General features: G+C 35.3%; 2 protein-coding genes across 2 annotated transcripts in view; both read right to left on the reverse strand.

Moving 5' to 3' along the window:
- Positions 1–3,079: 3,079 nt before the first annotated feature.
- LOC114743857 (disease resistance protein RGA2-like) overlaps positions 3,080–23,722 on the reverse strand; it is a 34,477-nt gene continuing 13,834 nt past the window's right edge. The window contains exon 2 of the mRNA XM_028932063.1: positions 3,080–3,176. The gene's annotated coding sequence lies outside the window, so the exon portion shown is untranslated. The remainder of the gene's footprint in view (positions 3,177–23,722) is intronic.
- Positions 4,018–19,313, reverse strand: LOC114743855 (disease resistance protein RGA2-like). The gene is made up of 2 exons (XM_028932061.1): positions 16,822–19,313; positions 4,018–4,805 (listed from the first exon to the last, which is right to left on the reverse strand). Exons 1-2 carry the CDS (start codon positions 19,247–19,249, stop codon positions 4,018–4,020), a joined length of 3,216 nt encoding a protein of 1,071 aa, XP_028787894.1. The 5' UTR covers positions 19,250–19,313.

The following is a 23,722-nucleotide window of genomic DNA, read 5'->3' on the forward strand; positions in this document are numbered from 1 at the left end:
AAAACTGATAAGAATTAACCAATTAATTTTTAAAATAACAAAATCAGTTATATCAAACTATAGAGACAGATATGAGTTTCTGCGACTCCCTATCTTTTTAGTTTTGTTTTTCACTTTTTTGAGTCACCAAACACAGATGAAACCCTTTACTTCGGAAAAAGAAAGAGGGAGGGGAGAGATAACGTGGCAGCAAGGCACTGGCTGTAGGAAGTTAAGAAAGGGAGGGGGGAAAAAAAAGAAGAAAAAGGGCCACAGACAGCAGCCGAGAGATAAAGAAAAGGAAGGAAACCGTTCCCCTAGGGTACATGGAAACCAGCAGGAAAACACCACTCCTCTAATTGACCTTATTCCTGGGCTAGAAGCGATGATTGATACAGAGGAACGTGTGGTTGATTATGTGGAGTTAGGGGGAGATTGGGATAGACAGAAGCTACTTTAGTGGTTCCACCCTCATATTGTGGATCGGATCTCTAGTGCGCACCCACCCCGTGAGGAGAGGATAAATTTACTTGGAAACCGTCCACCAACGGGACCTTTACTATTAAATCTGCCTACTCTTTTATTTCTGCAGGTACTAGCCAACCAGTGGAAAGCGTTTGGAGACACCTATGGCGATGGAAAATTCTGGAGAAGATCAAAACTTTTATGTGGCTCTTCTGCCACAATAGAATTCACACGGCGCAACTAAGAACGAGCAGGGGACTTCAACCAGATGAGAGCTGTCCATTTGGGTGCAACCAAGTAGAAAACGCTATGCACCTTCTTCGTGAGTGTGTCAATGCTAAGGAAAGATGGAAATGTGTAATCAATCCCTTAATGTGGGAAAGCTTCTATTCTAAACAAGGAGTGGAGTGGGTTACGTGGAATCTTACAAAGGAAGCAGGAGCTGATCATACTAAGAAAATTCCTTGGGCCACCCTCTTTGGTTACATTTGTTGGGATATTTGGGTGGATAGGTGTAACCGGCTCTTTAATACAACAAGCACTAATTGTCCAAGCAATGGGATGTCTACCTTTTTTAGAGCTTGCCTTGATCAAGACCTACTAGAAAAGTGCCAGTTTTACAACCTCAATGGAATAAATGAAAGGCAAAGCAATAGAGATGTGGGCAGAGAGGTCAGGCTGGAGGTTGATGGATTGGTACTGCAGGATGGTAGAAGCGGATGTGGTGGAGTCATAAGAGATGGAGTAGGTAATTGGATTTGTGGATTCAGCTGCAAGCTTACTAATGTTCCACCTGCGATTGCGGAGGTAATTGGCGTTATTCATGGCCTTAACATGTGCTGGAACAGAAATTACAGAGAAGTCTCACTCCTTTCTGACAGTTTAGAGGCAATCAACCTAGTCACCAGAGGTTGTGATGACCAACACCCTTTTAAGGATGTCATTGATGATGCCCGTATTATTGTTAACCAAAACTAGAAGGTTTTCTTGTACCATGTGTATAGGGAGGAAAACCATTTAGCTGACTATCTAGCTAATCTGTCCCATAGCCTTGATACTTCTTTTAGGATCCTTGATCAACCTCCCCCTTTTTACCAAGAGGTGGAAGGTGATGTAGGAGGTTAAGCTTCTTTTCTTTGTTTTGTTTTGACTTGCTGATCTAGCTCTGTATCCAGTTTTTTATTCAAAAAAAAAAAACACCACCCCAAAATCACAGGTACTTTCTTGATTGGTGTACAAAAAGAAAATTACAAATCATTACTCATAACGTGAAATCTTTGGCAGGCAAACCCCTCAAGAGGGCACAATTTTTTTTTTGGTGAAAAGAATAAATGTGATTCCATCATGATATAATATTTAACCCAAGCATCGAATTGGGAGGAGGCAGAAGTGGATAAAAAATGGAAAAGTATTGAAGAAAATAAAGGGTAGAGAGACGGGGACGGTCCATCCGGCTAGCTAAGCCTCGGTATTAATTTATCATCATTTTCCCTTTTCCTGTTCCTTTTCCTTTTATCTTATTACCCACTCCTATTTATCAGATCTGAAATCTTTTTTTTATAAAAAGCGGATTTACCTTTTGTCCCATAATAATCCCCCGGCCAACTCGAATCTATGCAACGCGCTTTTATTTTTCTGCTTCTGACCGAAAAAAAAAATGAAGGGGTGTTTAAGAAAAAATCAAATTATAGTTTTAAAGATAGTTTTATGACGTATGAAGTAAATATATTAAAAAAATTTTCTTTTGATTTATGAAAAAATATTTTTTAAAAGTGTTTTTTTTAATACTTACCAAAGAACCCCTAAAAATTAAAAAAACTTTTCAAAAACATTTGTATACACTTTTTTAACGAGTCCTTTTCACGTTTTTTTCTTATTTCACTTTACAATTCCTTTGTTTGTTAGATTACTGTCTCATGAGAGATAATTGGATTCTAAAATGGACTGCTAGATGTTAGCTACATGCCCAGATTTCGGATGGATGGAAGAATTGAGTTAATTGGCTTTATTAATCTGGACAAAAATGGGGTTCAATTTTTGTTCAGATTTATCGTTTTTCCCTGGGCACAGAGATAGATTTATGTTTTGAGCGAGTTAAAATGTAGAACAAGAATAAAAGAAATATTAAAAGCAGACGTCCAAGAAGAAGAGTAAAGGATGATAGAAAAGAAACAAGATAGCAAAGAAGCATATCGTGTTATGACAATATAATTGCGAGAGAACAATGTTTAAAAGGCAAAGTCATAGAAACTTGATTTAAATCATGCCCCACATCACAATATATTATCATAAACAATAAACAGACCTACTCATTGAAAGTGTAAACAATCAACCTCAATTGAAATACTTAACAAGGGAACAAACCAAGGTTCGGCCATGAATTAAATGCAACAGTATAAACCCAGAATAATAATACACATAAGGAGCATAATTTCTATAATGTTACATGAACATGGAAGACGGCAGGAAAAGAAAAGGAAGACGCAAATTTCAATATGCAAAATGCTCGAACCATGACTTGTTAAGGAAGCCACATGGCGAAAGATTAGACTAAACTTCATTTCCTACTTAACACTGAAATTTTCAGACACCAGCAGAAAGAAAGCAGTAGGGAACAACACTTTCATGCTTGAATTCTAAAATTTGTCATCAAGAGACAGAGCCTCCATTCTGTTGAGTAACTCGGCTCTACCCAATGGGGCCTGGAATCTGACTCAGTCTTCAACAAAAATCTGAACATATAGAAGCAGAGACTTCTCAGTTCCCAAATGAAACGCAAAATACGGTAGTAAAATATTGTAATATATTCAAATTTCAAGAACAAAATGAAGATGATGCAATCTCACATGGAGTTTTTATTCCGATAGTGCGGAAAAGGGAACGAGCTTATGAAATGAGACGCTGTCTGTCATGGTCCTCTGCGTTGGTATAATTTGGATTCTCAAAATTGTAAAATTACGAAATATGAAACGTGAAAAATTTGCTGTCCGAAGACTAACCTCAAGACCTATTTACATATATAGCCCCACCGTATCTCCTTATAAGAATCCCACTGGCTATACTGAGAAAAAGGAAAAATTACTATATAACTCCCTGTAATTTCACTTCATTGGAAATTAAATACGTGTTTTTTTTTTATCATGATTTTCTCAATTATAAAATCAAAACCAATCAAATTACAATATACATGGATGCAATATTACAACAAAGAGCATAATAATTTTTTCATATTGACAATAAATGAGTTACAATCCATCATTGTATTTTTTTAAAAAAAATCTTTTATTTTTATATTTTGTTGCAACTCATGTAATTTAGTCAATATCCATATCAATAATGATTAACAGATTATGAGCATAAGGACTAAATCCTATAATTAAAGAAATTGTACGGAGATAATAATAAAAAATCAGAATCAGATTTTTAATCAGGTAAATAAAACTATAATAATCTCAAATTAACTTTTTTTTCCTTCAAAAAAAAAGCTAGAAAAAAAACCCCTCATGATCCAAGCAATGCGACAAATTGTATGCCTGAGGATTAGAGCACATATCTTACCTGAAAATAGGCATCTTAATCTTTTATATCACGACAGGGAACATGAGCAATTTTGTGCCAGTCCTTCCCTGTTCCCTCCTTGCATCTCTTCCATAATTTCGGACAACCGCAAATGGACAAATATTTCAAATTTGTAAGGCTCTGAGTGTTCATCGGAAGTGACATCAACTTGGGGCATCCAGATATATACAATGACTCAAGCAACCCAAGGTTCCCCAACCAGTCAGGCAAGGACGCTAGATTTGGGAGATCAGACAATCGTACCAATCGAAGGGTCATAATATGCTGTAAAGCATCATGGATATCTTTCACCTCCACACATCTATCAATAGTTAGAGCTTCAAGGGCTATGAGGTGTCCAAAACCTGTAGACAGTTTGAATTTAGGACACTCACTAATAAAGAGATTTTTAAGAGAACACAACCCTCGCGACGCTTCCTCTGTAATTGTCTCAAGGTTGTTGCATTCACTAATTTGCAATTGTTCGAGAGCCTTCAAGTTGGCGTGAAGGTGCTTAAGGCCTACTAACATCTCTTCTGGAAAGGAAGTCAACTCTCCATCTCCGGACAAAGCAAGGCATTCAAGATTGGGCAGATTTTGATGAATTGAACCAACTAACTCCTTGCTACATCCATTTGTAACTTGTAGTTGAGTGATGGATGGAAGGAAAGGCAAGTTTAGTTGCGGACAATGAGTGATGTCCAACTTTGAGAGACGTGGGAACATGCTGTCTCCATCCTCCCTTGACAACTTTACAATGCTCGGTAGCCTTAACAGCTCTAGACCTTCCAGAGCTTGGAAGCCTCTATCAACCCCATCAACATAAGATTCCTCATCTATGTATTGCACGTGATTCATGTCCGACAAGCTCAGACGCTTCAAAGACGGAAGTTTTGCCAGGCACGAAACGCATACAAGATTTTTACAACCCTTGAGTCGTAAGGAAATTAAATCCTTGAGCGTAGGATTAATCATCCATTGTGGGAGTTGGGTGCCAAGATATCCTTCTACAACCAAACTTTTAAGTTGCTTGTGAGGTTGAAGAGCTTCAAGAATTTTCTCCTCATTTTCTTGTAACTGGGATTGTTCGTTCCTTCTCCAGTACAACTCTAAGTCATTGAGGCGCTTATCAGCCAACTTGGCCTTTTTAGCATCCGTCTCACTTGTTACTCTCTCCAAGCGCTTGATGGAGAGTGTTCCTTCAAGCTTCAAATTTCCTACTTCTTCCAATAAGAACCCTTCTTGCACACCAACAATATATGCACTTAAGGTCTTCAAACAAGTTAGTTGACGCATCTCAGGGGCCAATCTGGATAATGACCAACACCAATTCAAATGTAGATGACGGAGAGATTTTAAGCACTTCAATTGGTTAGGCAACTTTTTGAGAAACCGACAATGGTTCAAATTCAAAATTTGCAAATTCCACAATGTACATATTGAATCAGGAAGCATTGTAAATTCACCTTTAGAAAGGTTCAAGTACCTCAAATGCTTTAATTGGTCAATAGAAGATGACACCTCATTTAAAAACCTCAGGTCAAGTGCCCGCAAATGATAACATTTCAGCAATCTATCACAACAAGTGTTGGCCGTAGAATAATAATCCTTTAGCATTATAAATGTTTTTAAGGATTTGACCTTGTTCAAATGAGATGACCATATGTTACGGAATTTGTCAATGTCATCAATTGAGAGGTGATGAATTCTTTCACTAAGTGGGCCACTCTCAAATGTTCCGCTATAACATTCTTCCCCCATCACAGATTGGGCTAAATCATGAACAAGGTCATGGATCTTAAACCATGTGTCATAGTCAAATTCATCCATATGAACATCCATAAAAAATGACCTTAAATATAATTCATTCCACACTCTGTCACCATCACCTTTCTCTTCAAACCCTCCATTGGTTGAAATGAACCCATTAGCCATCCAAAGTTCTATTACATGTTTCTTACTCATCCTTTGATCTTTGGGAAACAATGCTAGGTAGGCAAAACACTGTCTCAATTTTGCCGATAAGTTCAAATAGCTTAATCTTAAAGCAGGCAGTATAGAATCTTCTTCTTGTCGTAAATTCCAAATCTCACTTTCCTTAATGCGGAGCCACTCTTTTTCATTACTTTGGAAACGCAGAAGACTTCCTAAAGTTTTAGCAGCAAGTGGAACTCCTTTACATTTCCTTACTATTTCCCTCCCTATAGCCATAAGCTCTTCGCGTGCCTCCTCCTCCGATCCAAAAGCTCGTTGTCTGAACAACTCCCAACACTCATTTTCTGATAGCAGTGATAACTGATGAGGCGACACTGTTCCTGCAATGCGTGCAACCGTTGTAAGACGGGTAGTGACCAGAATCGAAGCACCCTTCGATCCACAGGCAAAAACGGATTTCAACTTATCCCATTCCTCCTGCTTCTCATTCCACACGTCATCCAGGACAAGCAAGTATCTTTTTCCGCCAAGCACCTCTTGAAGCCGTCTTTGTAGGGGTTCTAGATCTAAATCTGCACAAACATGCCCAGTAGCTGACTCTATTATAGCTTTTGACAGCCTTTTCAGACCAAAATCTTCAGAAACACATACCCAAATTCTTAGCTCGAAATGATTAACTACCCTCTTATCATGGAAGACGTGCTGGGCAAGGGTTGTTTTTCCGAGACCGCCAATACCAATAATTGGATACACTGATACGTCCTCCAAATTAGAAGCATCGCCAACCAAAAAGTCTACAATTTTCTCCTTGTCTGCTTCTCTTCCATAGAATCGGGTTTGAGTAATGATTGAAGTACTTTGCCGCCATTCCATGACTTCATTCCTTCTCTCGTGAACCGTCTCGCGTAAATGAAACCTCGTCCTTTCCTCAGCAACTTCATCGAGTCTTTGACTGATGCCTTTCAATTTCTTGGCAATTTTGTAACGGAACTTAACATAAGTGAGGTTGAAAGAGCATAAGCAAGAGGCTTGTACCTTGTCTTGGCACTCCAAGTAAAGGGCATGCGTGGAACACTCATCCAAGATGTCATCCAGCAAGTAAGCTGCATCTCGAAGCTTGCGCAGCCAATTCTTGAGAGCTTTGTCGGTGAATTGCTTCTCCTCAGCATCTTCGAGCACAGCCTTGATTGTAGTGAATACGCTAGAAAGCCTTCTCATTTCTCCACGCACACCCAGAAACAAACCGAGCTCTTTCTGAATGAGTGAGCTCAAGGTCTCAAGTGCAGCCTCAATCATAGCCTCCGTCATCTTGTGAATGACAAGATCCGATGTAGTGAGGTGTGATCGGTGGGAAGTTAAGCAGAGCGAGGTTAAAAGCTTGGGAATGTGTGCAGTAATGAAGGAAGAAGATGAGCAGAGAGACTTTTCAAGTCAACAACGGAGCAAAACCGCATGGTACGACGATGCAATGCTTGCTCAGAAGATGCTGTCCAAAGTACATGGAACTTGGAAGCAAGCGACACCACACGAAAATCATAGATATTTTCTTGATTGATGCACGAATAGAAAATTACACATCATTACCCCCGGCCAATTCGAATCTTTGCAACGCGCTCTTATTTTTCTGCTTCCGGCCCAAAAAAAAAAAAGTGTTTGGAAAAAGATCAAATTACAGTTTTAAAGGTAGTTTTATGATATATAAAATGAATATATTAGAAAAATTTTATTTTGATTTAGGTAAAAAAATATTTTAAAAAGTGTTTTTTTATACTTAGCAAACAATCCCTAAAAAATTAAAATGAATCCTTTTCACGTTTTTTTCTTATTTCATTTTACAATTCTTTTGTTTGTGAGATTATTTTCTCATGAGAGATAATTAGATTCTAAGATTGATTACTATATGTTAGCTATGCCTAGATGCCGGATGGATGGAAGAATTGAGTTAATTGTCTCTATTAATCAGGACAAAAAATGCGGTTTAATTTTTGGCCAGATTTATCTGTTTTTCCTGGGCACAGAGATAGATTTATGCCTTGAGTGAGTTAAAATGTAGAACAAGAATAGTAAAGAGATGTTGAGGGGAAGATAGAAAAGAAACAAGATAACAAAGAAGTGTATCGGGCTATGACAAGATGGTTCCGAGAGAACAATTTTCGTATGGGACGCATCCATCCATGACTCTTTTTGTTCAGATGTGCGAATCACGCATACTGATACACACACACATCAATTTTTTAAATTCTACAATATAATTGTTTTATTATAAAAAAATCATGCTTTGGAGTGAAGAAAATAACGGCAAACCAAAAATACGAAGGTAATACTAGATCCATGACAAATCCATCTCTATCAGTGAGTGAAGAAAATAACGGAGTTTTAATAATGGGTGGTAGACTCTTAAAAACGACCTTTTAATCATAATTTATAAAAAGGATATTGAGGTGCCTATGATTTTTTCTAATTTTTAAGGATTGAAATATGTGATGGGAACATGATGGTTGCGAGTCATTTAAGGATTGAAATATGTGATGGGAGCATGATGGTTGGAAAAAGAACAAGGAACAAGCTCGTAAAAAGAAACACCGTAACATACTCTGTTCTTGCAAAAATATATTTTGGATTCTCAAAATTGGACAATTTATGAACTGGTGGGACATTCTATAAATTTGCAAATTTTGAAATCAACCTAGTAACACCCTGTTACTTTCTTCTGACATGTCTAGTATAGGGATTTTGAAATTTGAAAAATAAAAATAAAAATAAAAAGTTTTAAAAGGCATATTGACTGGTAGTAAATTTTATGAATAAGTGCAATGTGTTTCCATGAACATTAACTTAGTAGATAAGATGTTGTAGTCCCGTACTAATGCGTGATTAGCTTATGAAAAAATAAATACCTCGGCAGTATATTGTGCACATAAAATAACTAATTCATGCTTTGTTCCCTGTGACAGCTTTGATGGCAGAGACTAATAACTAATAACTAATTTAATCGATCATTTATGATTTCCGAAAGAAGATGAGCAGAGAGACTTTTCAAGTAAAAAAAGAAGCAAAACCGCGTGGTGCAATAATGCAATGCTTGATCAAATGTCGTCGGAAGTACATGGAAGCAAGCAAGCAACACCTCACGAAAATCAGTGACATTTTTCTTGCAAGGTGTGCGAAAAGAAAAGTACAAATAATTACCCTTCGTATGGGTTTAGGAGGCTTCTAAGATCTTCCACTCTAAATTTTTGGGATCCAAAAGTTTGAATAACTTCTTTTTTAAAAAAAAAAAATTGACATCATCATGATACGTATATAAATTCAAAGTATCAAATTATGCTCCAAATTGAATAAAATTGTGCGATTGCAAGAATATATTAATGTTTAAAAGTAATACTTGCACCCCTCCTAGATGTATAAGTTCATTATTAGGAGGTTTGTTTTAATTCTAAAATACTCCTCCGGTCCTTATTATAAGACCCAATTTGACTTTTTATTTGGTCCTAATTATAAGACCCAATCCATTTTGTCTCTTATATTTATGCATTTTTTTCCAAGATAATCCTTCTAATAATGATAGTTTTAGCCAATATACTTAATTAGCAAGGATATTTTAGGAATAACAACACTTATTTATTATAAATAACCAACTTAACTTGCTTTCTTAATCTCCTCAAATAAGTCAATTGGTCTTATAATTAGGACCGGAGGAGTATATGAATATGAGACTTCAACCTCTTTTGTCTCATCAGGTCAAAAAAAAAAAAAACCTCTTTTGTCTCACATAATTATTATTTTTTTCAAACTACCTCCTATAATTAGATTCATGTATAATGCGTGAGGTACCACTCTGATTCCGCTCATAAATGACTTGTAGGAGAAAAAATTGATTTCAAATATAAATTATTTAGAGAGTTATTAATGATTATTTTTTAATTTCATCCTATTTATTTTTTATTTAAAAGAGAGAAAGATAAAAGAGATCTGAGAATAATTTCTGCATTTTTATTGTTACAAGTCTTTACTTTGAAACTCGGGCCCGCTGCCCCGAAAGCTACTCTCCCTTTCTCGGAAAGTCCAACAAAGATTTATCATTTTGACTAAAAAAAACTCAGGGTTGATTTGCAAAGTAATTGTCGAGTTCGAATTAGAAATTGAATATTCTCGTAAATAAAACTTGGAGACTGCAGTACATATAAAACACAAAACCGGATTTTATATGTTTGATTTCTTTTTTATATTGTCTTTTTAAAAATGTTTGAAATTAAAACTTTAGACAGACAAGAAACAAATTCTTTTTTATTATTAAATTATACAAAACTCCCTTCAACTTAAAATCTTTTTTTTTTTTTAACCAGTTCAACTTAAAATCTTGTACACCCCATCCATTCAACTTTCAGTAATAAGCCTCTCTAGACTTTGAAGTATTGTAGATATCTCACCATCGTCAATTATATACCCTGTTAAATTTTCTTTGTGCCACTTTAAGTTATATAAAAATATTCGCTCAGATAAAATTTAACGTATAAATTTACCTTTTCTAAAAAATCATATATTACCTCCGGTCCCATTTATAAGACTTTATTTGTAGGAAGCAGTATATTCTTGCAATTTATCTTAACAATAGTATCTTTTGGTTAAAATCATTTTTTTAAATTTAAATTTTTGAACTTAAAAATTTTACGAAGATAACAAAACGAAATGAAAAAATTAGACTAATTTTAACAAGAATGAGGGCGCGCGGTGTAGTTTGGATGCATTTCAAAGGCGAAGGGTTGAAAATTGGAAGATCAGTGGTTGCATAATTGAAAGCCCATTAACAGTGGGATCCAACGCAGCTTTGCATTATTCTAGTGGGCTCGCATCAAGGACAACAGGTCTAATGTTTTTTAGGGAGGATGCAAAGCTTTTGGGTCGCAGCAGCATGGGCTTCAAGTTGGACTTTTTTTTTTGTGTGTGTGTGTATCCGATTAGATCAGCATTTGTAACTATTACAACTAATAGGATAGCAGAAGATGCTAGTTTCTTATAACATATTAAACTAAGGTTTAAATTCTCGTTGGAAGATATATTTACATTTAGTACCTAACAATATCTTGAATAGGATTACTTCTAATAGATTAATATACTTGCCTAGAAAAAAAAAAATACATTTATAACTAATGCATGTGAGACAGAAGTGCTATGTGCAATAGCAAACTAGCAGAGATCTTTAGCATGCGCTCTAAAATGAACATCCAAATTCTTAACTCTTCATACAATACAACAGAAGCAGTTATGTAGTAAAAATTAACGGGCTCTTTTATAATTTTGAAAAAACCATCCTGGTCTAAAGAAAAGTTACTTGATCGCGGTTAATATTGACATCTTTCGGATTGATATTTTGAGACAGGTTTGCAAAATGGATCCCTAATCACATCAAATTGTATTAGTGAGTTGATTTGTCAAATGTTGTATAATGATTCCTTCTTGTTACAAATGAAGTCAATGCTATGAGGGAATAGGCAGTGGGGTAAAGGCGCATGAGTATGGATTGAAGACATCAAGCTCATTACGGGTGCTGTATGAGCTATCAGCTCATTGGTTGTGTAGGGCATTTTAATCAAGTGCCTCTTTTTCTTGTTCTTTGTATTTACGTATTTCAAAGTTTGTGCTGGGAACCTAAGTGTGTCCCCTGTGTTTACTTTTCTTTTTTTCCAATTTCATGAGAAGTTTGCAAGTCAACAACAATGTTATTTCGTTAACATGTTCTTTTTTTCCGAAGTTATCCTTGAAGGAAGACTGCCCATTTCATTTGCCAATGTTATTTCATTTTTCCTTTTGCTTGTCAAATTGTTCAATTCCCAAGCATCACTATGCTATGTTCCTTTTAATTAAGATTGTTAATTGAGGTAATAAATCTGGGTTTCATCTGGTTCCCTTTTTCATTTCTGACAGAGATTCTACCCACGGGATAAGTTTTTATTTATTTGAATCTATACACTATGAAAATGTAATTTGATACTGCTATTATAGCTTTATTTTCGGGGTTGATGGCAGTCATGCCATCCTTTTACCACAACTTTGGGAAAACGAGTTGAAAGAATAATTACTCTGTGATGTTACATTTTATTGAATTATGCATGACACGACATGCTCAATGATGCCGCCAATGAGACAATAAGCAAGAGGGGTCTGAAAAAGTTCTGGCCTGGGGGTTCTATGATCATGATTCTTTTTGTTGAATGGATCCTTGTTCTTTAGGACTGGCATCTTGTGATGGCGTTTGATCTTTGATGTCAGTTCCTGTTATCATATTACTGAAGCTATTGAGTGACAACAAATTTTGTCTCCAGTATCCATCCTAAATGAAGTAGCTGTTGCATTTCTTATCAGAAGTTCTGTTTTGTGTGCAGAAAATGCTCCTGCCTTGTGGTCTGCCTCCAGAGAGGGAAGAAGATTGAGAGTTGCCATCCGGATCACACCGTGGATCATCACTGCTGGTTGTAGCATTGGACCGTTTATAATATTATGTTGGTCAGATGGTTTTATTACTTGTATGGCACTGATTAGAGTTTGTTTTGCCCTCTGTGAGGGTTCTAGTGGCTCTAGCATTATTTGCTCTGGAGCTCAGAAATTTAGATAAGGGGATAATGTGCTTACTGCCTTGTTTATTTATAGTGTTATCTTAATGTTTTCCACCAGAGCAGATCCTTTCTAAACTGGTCATGTCACGTTAAGCATTAGCTTGTGTTTTGAACCATATCAATACGGCCTTGGAGTAACTTCTTAACGTGGCCATTTTTATATTTGCCAAGCAAATAGCTTTGTTTCATCAATTTGATAAAGTGAATCAGTGATGATTCTTGATGCAAATGCAATGAAAGGCCATGACCAAAAGTGGCTTAACATCCAGCCGGGCACAATGGACTTCTCGTCCTACGGTAAACTTCATAAAAATTTTCAAAAGTGACATGACCACAATGATTCATGTGAGAAGGAAGTCTTGAATGGCTTATTATGCCAAAAACCAGACTACACACAAGGCTTCAAGGCGAAAAAGCCAATGGACATAATTTAAACAGCAGATCGGTGGTGAACCAGCAGGGACCAAAGTATCCGTCAGGTAAGGATGATGGGGTTCCAATATAAATCACGGGAGTTATCTTGAGCCAATCCGCTATGAAAAGGACGGGCTAGAACCAACCCATGTGGAAAGGAAGTCAATTCTTTATAGTTAAGAAACCAAAGAGAGAGGAATCAACATGAGTTGAAGCTAGTGGAAGAGGCTAATTTATATCGCCTCATAAAGTAGCAAATCAAAATTCGAATCTCGATTAGGAGAAGTATTCACATTTAGTGCTTAATAATATTTTGAACAAGATTGTTTTTAATAGGAGGATACCTGTGCATAGTTTAAAAAAAAATGATGATGATAAATCAAAGGGAATGGAGACGGTCAGGATTATATATTAAACCCAGAAGTGATTGGCCGCTTTTCTCTAGTACCTTCAGTTCAATCATGGGAAGACAAGAACATGTTTTCTCCGCCCTCCTTTGATAATTTTACGAGGTTTGGTTGCTTAGAGAGCTTTAAAATCTCTTGGAACCTCACCATCTAAGTTTCATCATCAATGTATTGCACATGAACCTTGTTTTATGTCTTTAGTTTGTTCAAATACAATACTACCTCCGGTCCTTATTATAAGACCCAGTTGATTTATTTGAGAAGATTAAGGAAGTAAGTTAAGTTAGTTATTTGTAATAAATAAGTGTTGTTATTTCTAAAATATCCTTGCTAATTAAGTATATTGGCTAGAACTATTATTATTAGAAGGATTATCTTGGAAAAAATGTACAAATATAAGAGACAAAATGGATTGGGGTCTTATAATTAGAACCAAATAAAAAGTCAAATGGGGTCTTATAATAAGGACCGGAGGTAGTAGTTTCCCTAAGAATGTAACGTGCACACAGTTTTTTGCAAGCTGTAATCTGTAAGTTGTATAAAATATAAATCTTCAAGCTGTAATCTGTAAGTTGTATAAAATATAAATCATTGAGGGTAGGGCTACCCATCCATTGTGGGAATTTAACTCTTATGTATGCTTCCACTTCCAAGGTCCTAAATTCGTGTATGAGCTTGAAGCATTTCCGATTCTCAGTTTCTTTCCCATGATAAGACCAAATTGTTAAGATGCTTGCCCGCCAACCCAGAGTGGACATGGTGATGAATGATGATAGGGGGTAAAAGTCACGAAGAGCAACTCACAATAGACTGGATTAATTAACATCTTTGACCGTGCTTTTTCATATACATACCATTCCATGAACTCCTTTAACACGAGGAGAAAAAAATTCAACCAAAAATAATAAATTTGTGAAGATCTATCATCAGACTAACACATCAAAACAATCTATAAACAAAATATTAGACTGGTCTCAATTTCAAATTTCCCATAAAATTTATTTGCCCCTGCTTCTAGTCATCTGCTGTCAGCCCTGGTCTAAATACAGCGTATGTGCCAGAAGTAATCCTGTATGCAATGTAAATATGCTAGCTTAATAACACTATCTTTCAATGTCGGCTATTTATCTGCCGTACTTTAAAAAGCGAAGTCATAGAAGCTTGATTTAAATTATTCCCCACATCACAGTATATTACCATAAACAATAAACAAACCTACTAATTGGAGTATAAATAGTTGAAACAATTACCAGGAGAAGAAACTAAGGTTGGGCCATGAATTAAATGCAATGGCATAAACCCAGAATAATAATACACACAAGGAGCATAGTTTCTAAAATATTACATAAACATGGAAGACGGCAGGAAAAGAAAAGGACGATGCAAATTTCAATGTGCAAAATGCTCTCACCATTCTACATTTGAAACAATGACTCGTTAAGAAAGTCATAGATAGCAAAAGATCAGACCAAAGTTAATTTCCAATTTAGTACAGTGAAATTTTCCGACACCAGCAGAAACCCAGCACTTTCATGCTTGAATTATAAAATTTTTGTCATCAAAAGACACAGCCTCTATTCTATTGAGTAACTCGGCTCCACCCGACGAGGCCTGGAATCTGACTCAGTCTTTAACAAAAATCTAAACATATAGAAGGAGAGACTTGTCAGTTTCAAAATGAAACGCAAAATACAGTAGTAAAATGTTGTAATATATTCGAATTTCAAGAACAAAATGAAGATGGTGCAATCTGATATGGAGTTTTCAGCTCCCATTCCCTATTCTGGTAGTCGGGAAAAGGGAACGAGCTTATGAAATGAGACACTGTCTGTCACGTCTTCTATGTTCATATAATTTGGATTCTCAAAATTGTAAAATTACGAAATGGGAAACGTACAAAATTTGTTGTCTGAAGACTAACCTCAAGACCTATTTACAAATATACCAACGCCGTATCTCCTTATAAGAACCACACTGACTATATTCAGAAAAAGGAAAAATTACTATATCAGACCCTGTAATTTCACTTCATTAGAAATTAAATCCATGTGATTTTTATCATGATTTTCTCAATTATATGTGTTAGTTTTTATACTCACAATTTGTTAATTTGTTAGAAAAATACATTAGTAGCCAATGACATGGCTCTCACTCAGTGTTCAACAAGATAATTTTACCACATGGATCTAAATAAAATCAAAACCAAGCAAATTATAATATGTATATATATATATATATATGGATGCAAGACTACAATGAAGAGCATAATACTTCTTTTATATTGATAATAAATAAGTTATAATCCATCATTGTATTTTTTTAAAAAAAATATTTTATTTTTGTATTTTATTGCAACTCTTATGCAATTTAATCAATACCCACATCAATCATAATTAACAGATTATGAGCATAAGGACTAATTCCTATAATGAAAGAAATTGTAAGGAGCCATTAAAAAAATCATAATCAGATTTTTGATAAGGTAAAATAAGACTATAAGAATCCCAAATTAATTTTTTTCTTTAAAAAAAAGGCTGGAAATAAAACCCCCCATGATCCAAGCAAGGCGACAAATTATATATATGGAAATTAGAGCGCATACCTTAATGTGCGAACGAAATAAGATGACCAACATTGACGTTGACCAAAATATGCATCTTAATAATCTCTTATATCACGACGTGGAACATGAGCAATTTTGTGCCAATCCTCCCCTGTTCCCTCCTTGCATCTCTTCCCTAACTCCGGACAACCGATAATTCCCAAATATTTCAAATTTGTAAGGCTCTGAGTGCTCATCGGAAGTGACGTCAACTTGGGGCATTGAGATACACACAATGACTCAAGCGACCCAAGGTTCCCCAACCAGTCAGGCAAGGACGCTAGCTTTGGGAGATCACGCAAACGTAACAATCGAAGGGTCATAATATGCTGTAAAGCATCATGGATATCTTCCACCTCCGCGCATTCATTAATAATTAGAAGTTTAAGGGCTATGAGGTGTCCAAAACCTGCAGACAGTTTGAATTTAGGACACCCACTAATAAAGAGACATTTAAGAGAACACAACCCTCCCGACGCTTCCTCTGTTATTGTCTCAAAGTTGTCGCATCGAGCAATTTGCAATTTTACGAGAGCCTCCAAGTTGGCGTGAAGGTGCTTAAGGCCTACTAACATCTCTTCTGGAAAGGAAGTCAACTCTCCATCTCCAGACAAAGCAAGGCATTCAAGATTGGGCAGATTTTGATGAATTGAACCAACTAACACCTTGCTACATCCATTTGTAACTTGTAGTTGAGTGATGGATGGAAGGAAAGGCAAGTTTAGTTGCGGACAATGAGTGATGTCCAACTTTGAGAGACGTGGGAACATGCTGTCTCCATCGTCCCATGACAACTTTACAAGGCTCCGTAGCCCTGACAGCTGTAGATCTTCCAGAGCTTGGAAACCTCTGTCAACCCCATCAACATAAGATTCCTCATCTATATATTGCACGTGATTCATGTTCTCCAAGCTCAGACGCTTCAAAGACGGAAGTTTTGCCAGGCACGAAACACGTACAAGATTTTTACAACCCTTGAGTTGTAGGGAAATTAAATCTTTGAGCGTAGGATTAATCATCCATTGTGGGAGTTGGGTGCCAAGATATCCTTTTACAACCAAACATTTAAGTTGCTTATGAGGTTCAAGAGCTTCAAGAATTTCCTCCTCGTTTTCTTGTAACTGGGATTGCCCGTTCCTTTTCCAAGACAACTCCAACTCGTCGAGGCGTTTATCGGCCAAGTTGGCTTTTTTGGCATCCATTGGGCTTTTCACTCTCTCCAAGTGCTCGATGTCGAGTGTTCCTTCAAGTTTCAAATTTCCTACTTCCTCCAATAAGAACCCTTCTTGCACACCAATAATATATACACTTAAGGTCTTTAAGCAAGTTAGTTGGCGCATTTTCGGGGCCAATCTGGATAATGACGGGCACCCATTCAAACATAGATGACGGAGAGACTTTAAGTACTTCAACTGATTAGGCAACTTTTTGAGAAAGCAACACCCGTTCAAATTCAAAATTTGCAAGTTCCATAGTTTACATATCGAATCAGGAAGCATTGTAAATTCACCACCAGAAAGGTTCAAGTACCTCATATGTTTTAATTGGTCAATAGAAGATGGCACCTCATTTAAAAACTTCAGGTCAAGCGCTCGCAAATGATAACATTTTAGCAATCTAGTGTTGATTTCAAAATCATTTTCTTGTACTATAAATGTTTTTAAGAATTTGACCTTTTTCAAATGAGATGACCATATGTTAGGAAATTGGTCATTGCCATCAAGTAAGAGGTGATGAGTTCTTTCACTAGGTGGGCCATTCTCGCATGTTCCGTTATAACATTCTTCCCCCATTACAGATTGGGCTAAATCATGAACAAGGTCATGAATCTTAAACCATGTGTGGTCAAATTGATCTATCAGAACATCCACAAAAAAAGACTTTAAATACAATTCATTCCACACTCTATCACCATCATCTTCCACTTCAAACTCTCCATTGGTTGAAATAAACCCATTAGCCATCCAAAGTTCTATTACCTGTTTCTTCCTCATCGCTTGATCTTTGGGAAACACTGCTAGGTAGGCAAAACACCGTCTCAATTTTGCCGATAAATTCAAATAACTTAATCTTAAAGCAGGCAGGATAGAATCTTCTTCCTGTCGTAAATTCCAAATCTCACTTTCTTTAATGCGGAGCCACTCATTTTCATTACTTTGGAAACACAGAAGACTTCCTAAAGTTTTAGCAGCAAGTGGAACTCCTTTACATTTCCTTACTATCTCCCTCCCTATAGCCATAAGCTCTTCGCGTGCCTCCTCCTCCGATCCAAAAGCTCGTTGTCTGAACAACTCCCAGCACTCATTATCTGATAGCAGTGATAACTGATGAGGCGACACTGTTCCTGCAATGCGCGCAACTGTTGTAAGACGAGTAGTGACTAGAATCGAAGCACCCTTCGATCCACAGGCCAAAACAAATTTCAACTTATCCCATTCCTCCTGCTTCTCATTCCACACGTCATCCAGGACAAGCAAATATTTTTTTCTGCCAAGCACCTCTTGGAGCCGTCTTTGTAACGGTTCTAGATCTAAATCTGCACAAGCATGCCCAGTAGTAGCTGACTCTATTATAGCTTTTGAAATCCTTTTCAAACTGAAATCTTCAGAGACACATACCCAAATTCTTAGCTCAAAATGATTAGCCACCCTCTCATCATGGAAGATGTGCTGGGCAAGGGTTGTTTTTCCGAGACCGCCAATACCAATAATTGGATACACTGATACGTCCTCCAAATTAGAAGCATCACCAATCAAAAAGTTCACAATTTTCTCCTTGTCTGCTTCTCTTCCATATAATGGGGTTTGAGTAATGATTGAGGTAGTTTGCCGCCATTCCATGACTTCATTCCTCCTCTCGTGAACCGTCTCGCGTAAATGAAACCTCGTCCTTTCCTCAGCAATTTCATCAAGTCTTTGACTGATACCTTTCAATTTCTTGGCAATTTTGTAACGGAACTTCACATGAGTGGGATTGAAAGAGCACAAGCAAGAGGCTTGTACCTTGTCTTGATACTCTAAGGAAAGGGCATGCGTGGAACACTCATCCAAGATGTCATCCAGCACGTAAGCTGCATCTCGAAGCTTGCGCAGCCAATCTTTGAGAGATTTGTTGGTGAGTTGCTTCTCCTCAGCATCTTCGAGCACAGCCTTGATTGTAGTGAGTACGCTTGAAAGCCTTCTCATTTCTCCACCTACACCCAGAAACAAAACGAGCTCCTTCTGAATGAGTGAGCTCAAAGTATCAAGTGCAACCTCAATCATAGCCTCCGTCATCGTGTGAATGACAAGATCCGATGTAGTCAGGTGTGTTTGGTGGGAAGTTGAGTAGAGCGAGGTTGAAAGCTTGGGAATATGTGCAGCAATGAAGAAAGAAGATGAGCACAGAGACTTTTCAACTCAACAACGAAGCAAAACCGCGTGGTACGGTAACGCAATGCTTGATCAGAAGATGCTGTCCAAAGTACACGGAACTCGGAAGCAAGCGACACCACACGAAAATCCTATCTCATCACGCCAAATCTGCGGCTGGCAAAACCCTCCTATGGGCATGACCTTTTTGAAAAAAATTAAATTTGACATTATCATAATACGCAAATAAGCTCCAAAGTAAAATTGTGCGATTCCAAGAATACACTAATGTTAACAAGTAAAAGAAAATACGAAAATCGTACTTGATCAAAAATATTTATCAAAACGATATACCTAATATTGCTCAAATCAAAAATAAGTTTCAAAATATCAGGAACTCGTTGAACAAGTTTGCATTAACTTACACCCTCTCCCGTTACATGACGGGGGTGGTTTAGGATTGTACAAAAATATTTTTTAAAAATATTTTTTTATAAAATGAAATAAATTTCTTTACATATTTATTCTGTATATAGTAAAAATATTTTTAAAATTATAATTTAATTTCCATCCAAACACCAGGACATCTAACAATTTGAAGTTATACTTTTTTTTATTGGAAAAAGTGAGATTTCAGTTGTTCATCTCTCTCCCTTCACCCCATTTTAGCTTCCCGTGTGAAAATTATACCCATACTTTTTTTTTTTGGACTGAAAATTATACCCATACCTTGATAAAGAGAATTTAATCCAAAACAAATTGTCGCTGGTAAAAAAAAAAAGGTTAAAACAAATTGTTCAGTGAAGTCTCTTGTAACCTCAACACTGCTACTATTTATCAATGATAGCGTGTGTTTACAAAAATATTTTGTTTTCCTTTATTTTTTAATCAAATTGCTGATACATTAAAGTTTTAATAAAATGATACTTGTAAAAGAAATATAAAGTAAACCTTTTGTACTCGTTGCTTTAAACCATTTCTGCAGTTCTATTTACAGAGATGAGATATTTTTTTCATCATTAAAATTTTAATATAAATATACCATTTTACTTTTTTATTTATTATTATTTAACCAAAGTAAAAAAGATAAATTTATTAATTCTGACAGAAATTTAACAACTTTTCAATTTTACTCATATTTAATATAAATATTTTTTTAAAAAATAAGAATCTACATAATAATAAATAAAAGATAAGATAATATATCTATGTCAAAAATTTAATAATGTAACTTGTAAATAAAAGAGAAAAAATCTCTCAATTTTAAATAGAATAGAGAAATAGTTTCAAGTACTGTGTATAACAAGATTCACTTTTTTTTCTTTTTTTACAAATATCATTTTATTAAAAATTTAACATATTAGCAATTTCATAGAAAAAATGATAGAAAACAAAATGCTTTTGTAAACACAAGCTATCATTGGTGAATAATAATGAGGTTAAGAGTTTATTTGGTACGAGGAAAGGGTAAGAAGATGGGAGGGAAAATTTTAACGAGCTTTGCTTAAAAAATTGAAGAAGTATGGTCAAAAAAATTTTAACTAATTTTATTTACTCTTTTATCTTACATCTTCTTTTTATTAAAATTTTACAACTCTATTTTTTTAAATTTTTAAGTTGAGCTTATTAAAATTTTCTTTCTTTCTCCAATTCCCTCGTGCACATAGCATAAAAGAGATCACACCGGTCATTATGTTTCAGCTTAGATTCTCTTTATCAATGTATGGGTATAATTTTCGCATCCGAGGGTAAAAAGGAGAGATGGTTTCATGTGGGTTTAACTGCAAGATTATCACGGCTATAGCCGAAGTTATAGCAATCATATATGGTTTTAATATGTGCTGGTATAAAAATTATAGGAATATTTTGTTTGCTCTGATTGTATCAAGGTCATTAAATTTTTTGCACATGGAGCGTGGTCCTACACAAACCTTTTAAAGGCCTTGTTAATGATTACTTTTTTTTTTGCAGAGATTGGCCGGTGACAGTTAACTACACATAAAAAATAATTCGATGGCTGATCATTTTGCCAAATTATCACATGCTCCTCTTGTCTTATTTATAAATTATTTTTAATATGTTTGATCACCTTGCCAATTTATAATATATTTTTAATATATTTTACACAAACTAAAAATAATTTTTAACTACATTAACTCTTTATTAAAATATAACAATTTTATAACTTTGTTCCTATTTAATATATATTTTTTAAAAAATAACTACTTACACTATAATAATGAATGACAAAATAGTCATGCTAAAATTTTAATGAAACGACTTATAAATCGGATAAAAAAAATTATTCTCTTTTTGTCCTATTTCAAAAAATTGTATTAAAGTCCCTTCAAAAAAAAATATAAAAAACTGTGTGAAATCATCAAATTAAATTAATACAAAATTTCAAACTTTTAAAAAACCTTATTGTAAGCTTGTTTAAAAAGGAAGATAAAGACAGTTTACTAACTGAACAGGTAGAATCTCTTATAATAAATTTCTTAAGACGTTAAATAAATTTAATAATTTAAAATAAATTGTATTTACTTGTCATCGATCCCAAAAATAAATGAGAATAGATTAGGGGATAAAATAAAGGGAAAAAAGACTAGGGAAAATGACGATAAATAATGATGACGCTTAGCTGGATGGACCTCACCCGACCTCAATCATAGCCTCCGTCATCGAGGAAGAAGATGGGCAGAGAGACTTTTCAAGTCAAAAAGGAAGGAAGACCGCGTGATACGACGATGCAGCGCGGGATCAAAGCCTTCTCTCTTTTTTTTTGGCCATTACCAACTTTCTGCAACGATCTATATAACCATCACCCATTTTGACCAAAACAAAAATATATATAACCATCACCCAAGAAAATATTATTAAGAAAAAAGAGATTTATTAAGAATAAATTACAAGAAAATATTATTATGTGCATATTCAATTTAATTTTTTATATTTTAAATAAATTTTTATCTTAATATATACATAATTTAAAATAAAAATAATTTTATAACTATCACTCATTAAAAATAAATTTATTATTGAAAAAATTACATGTTAAAAATTTACACAGATAATAAATAATTTTATTTAATTATTTTATTGTTAAAATGTCTCGTTTTTCATTTGGTGATGTTTTGGCAACTTATATGTTATATAATGGATATTTATATTAATCATAATTGACATAATATAAGAACTAGTATTTGTAATTGAGAAAAACTGATAAGAAGTAGCCAATTAATTTTTTAAAATAACAAAATCGGTTATATCAAACTCATAGAAACAGATGTGTGTTTCTGCGACTGCCTATTTTTTTAGTTTTGTTTTTCACTTCCTGGAGTCCCCCAAACACAAATGAAACGCTTTAGTTTAGCAAAAGAAAGAGGGAGGGGAAAGATAACGTGGCAGCAAGGCACTGGCTGTAGGCAGTTAGAAAAGGGCAAAAACAAAAGGGGGCCACGGACGGCAGCGGAGAGAAAGAAAAGGAGGGAAACCGTTCCCCGAAGGTACATGGAAGCCGGCAGGAAAACACCACCCGAAAATCATTGATATTTTCTCCATTGGCGTACGAAGAGAAAATTACAAATCGTTACCCCCGGCCAATTCGAATCTATGCAAGGCGCTTTTATTTTTCTGCTTCCGACCCCAAAAAAAAAAAATAATAATAACGAGGTGTTTGGAAGAAACTCAAATTACAGTTCTAAAGATAGTTTTATGATATATGAAATGAATATATTAAAGGAATTTTATTTTGATTTACATGAAAATATTTTTTAAAAGTATTTTTTTATTTACCAAACAACCCCTAAAAAACTTTAAAACACATTTGTATACACTTTTTTTAACGAGTCCTTTTCATGTTTTTTTTCTTATTTCATTTTACAATTTCCTTGCTTGTGAGATTATTTTCTCATGAGAGATAATTAGATTCTAAAATGGATTACTAGATGTTAGCTATGCCTAGATTTCGGATGGATGGAAGAATTGAGTTAATTGTCTTTATTAATCTGGACAAAAATGGGGTTTAGTTTTTCGTCAGATTTATCTTGTTTTCCTGGGCACAGAGATAGATTTATGTTTTGAGTGAGTTAAAATGTGGAACAAGAATAAAAGAAATATTAAAAGCAGACGTCCAAAAAGAGTAAGGGGATGTTGAGGGAGAGATAGAAAAAAACAAGATAACAAATAAGCGTATCGTGGTATGACAAGATAGTTGCGAGAGAACAACTGTTACAGGGGGCGTATCCATCCTTGACTCCTTTTGTTCAGATGTGCAAATCACGCATGCTCACACACACACTGTCAATTTTTAAAATTCTAACTATAAGAGTTGAGTCTTGCAAAAAAAGATTGGTCCTCACAACGTGATAAACTAAAGTTTAAATCTTATTAGGAGAT

The sequence above is a fragment of the Neltuma alba genome, unplaced genomic scaffold (genome assembly GCF_004799145.2).
Source record: "Neltuma alba isolate B1F8T4 unplaced genomic scaffold, ASM479914v2 tig00004150_pilon, whole genome shotgun sequence".
Classification (NCBI taxonomy): Eukaryota; Viridiplantae; Streptophyta; class Magnoliopsida; order Fabales; family Fabaceae; genus Neltuma; species Neltuma alba.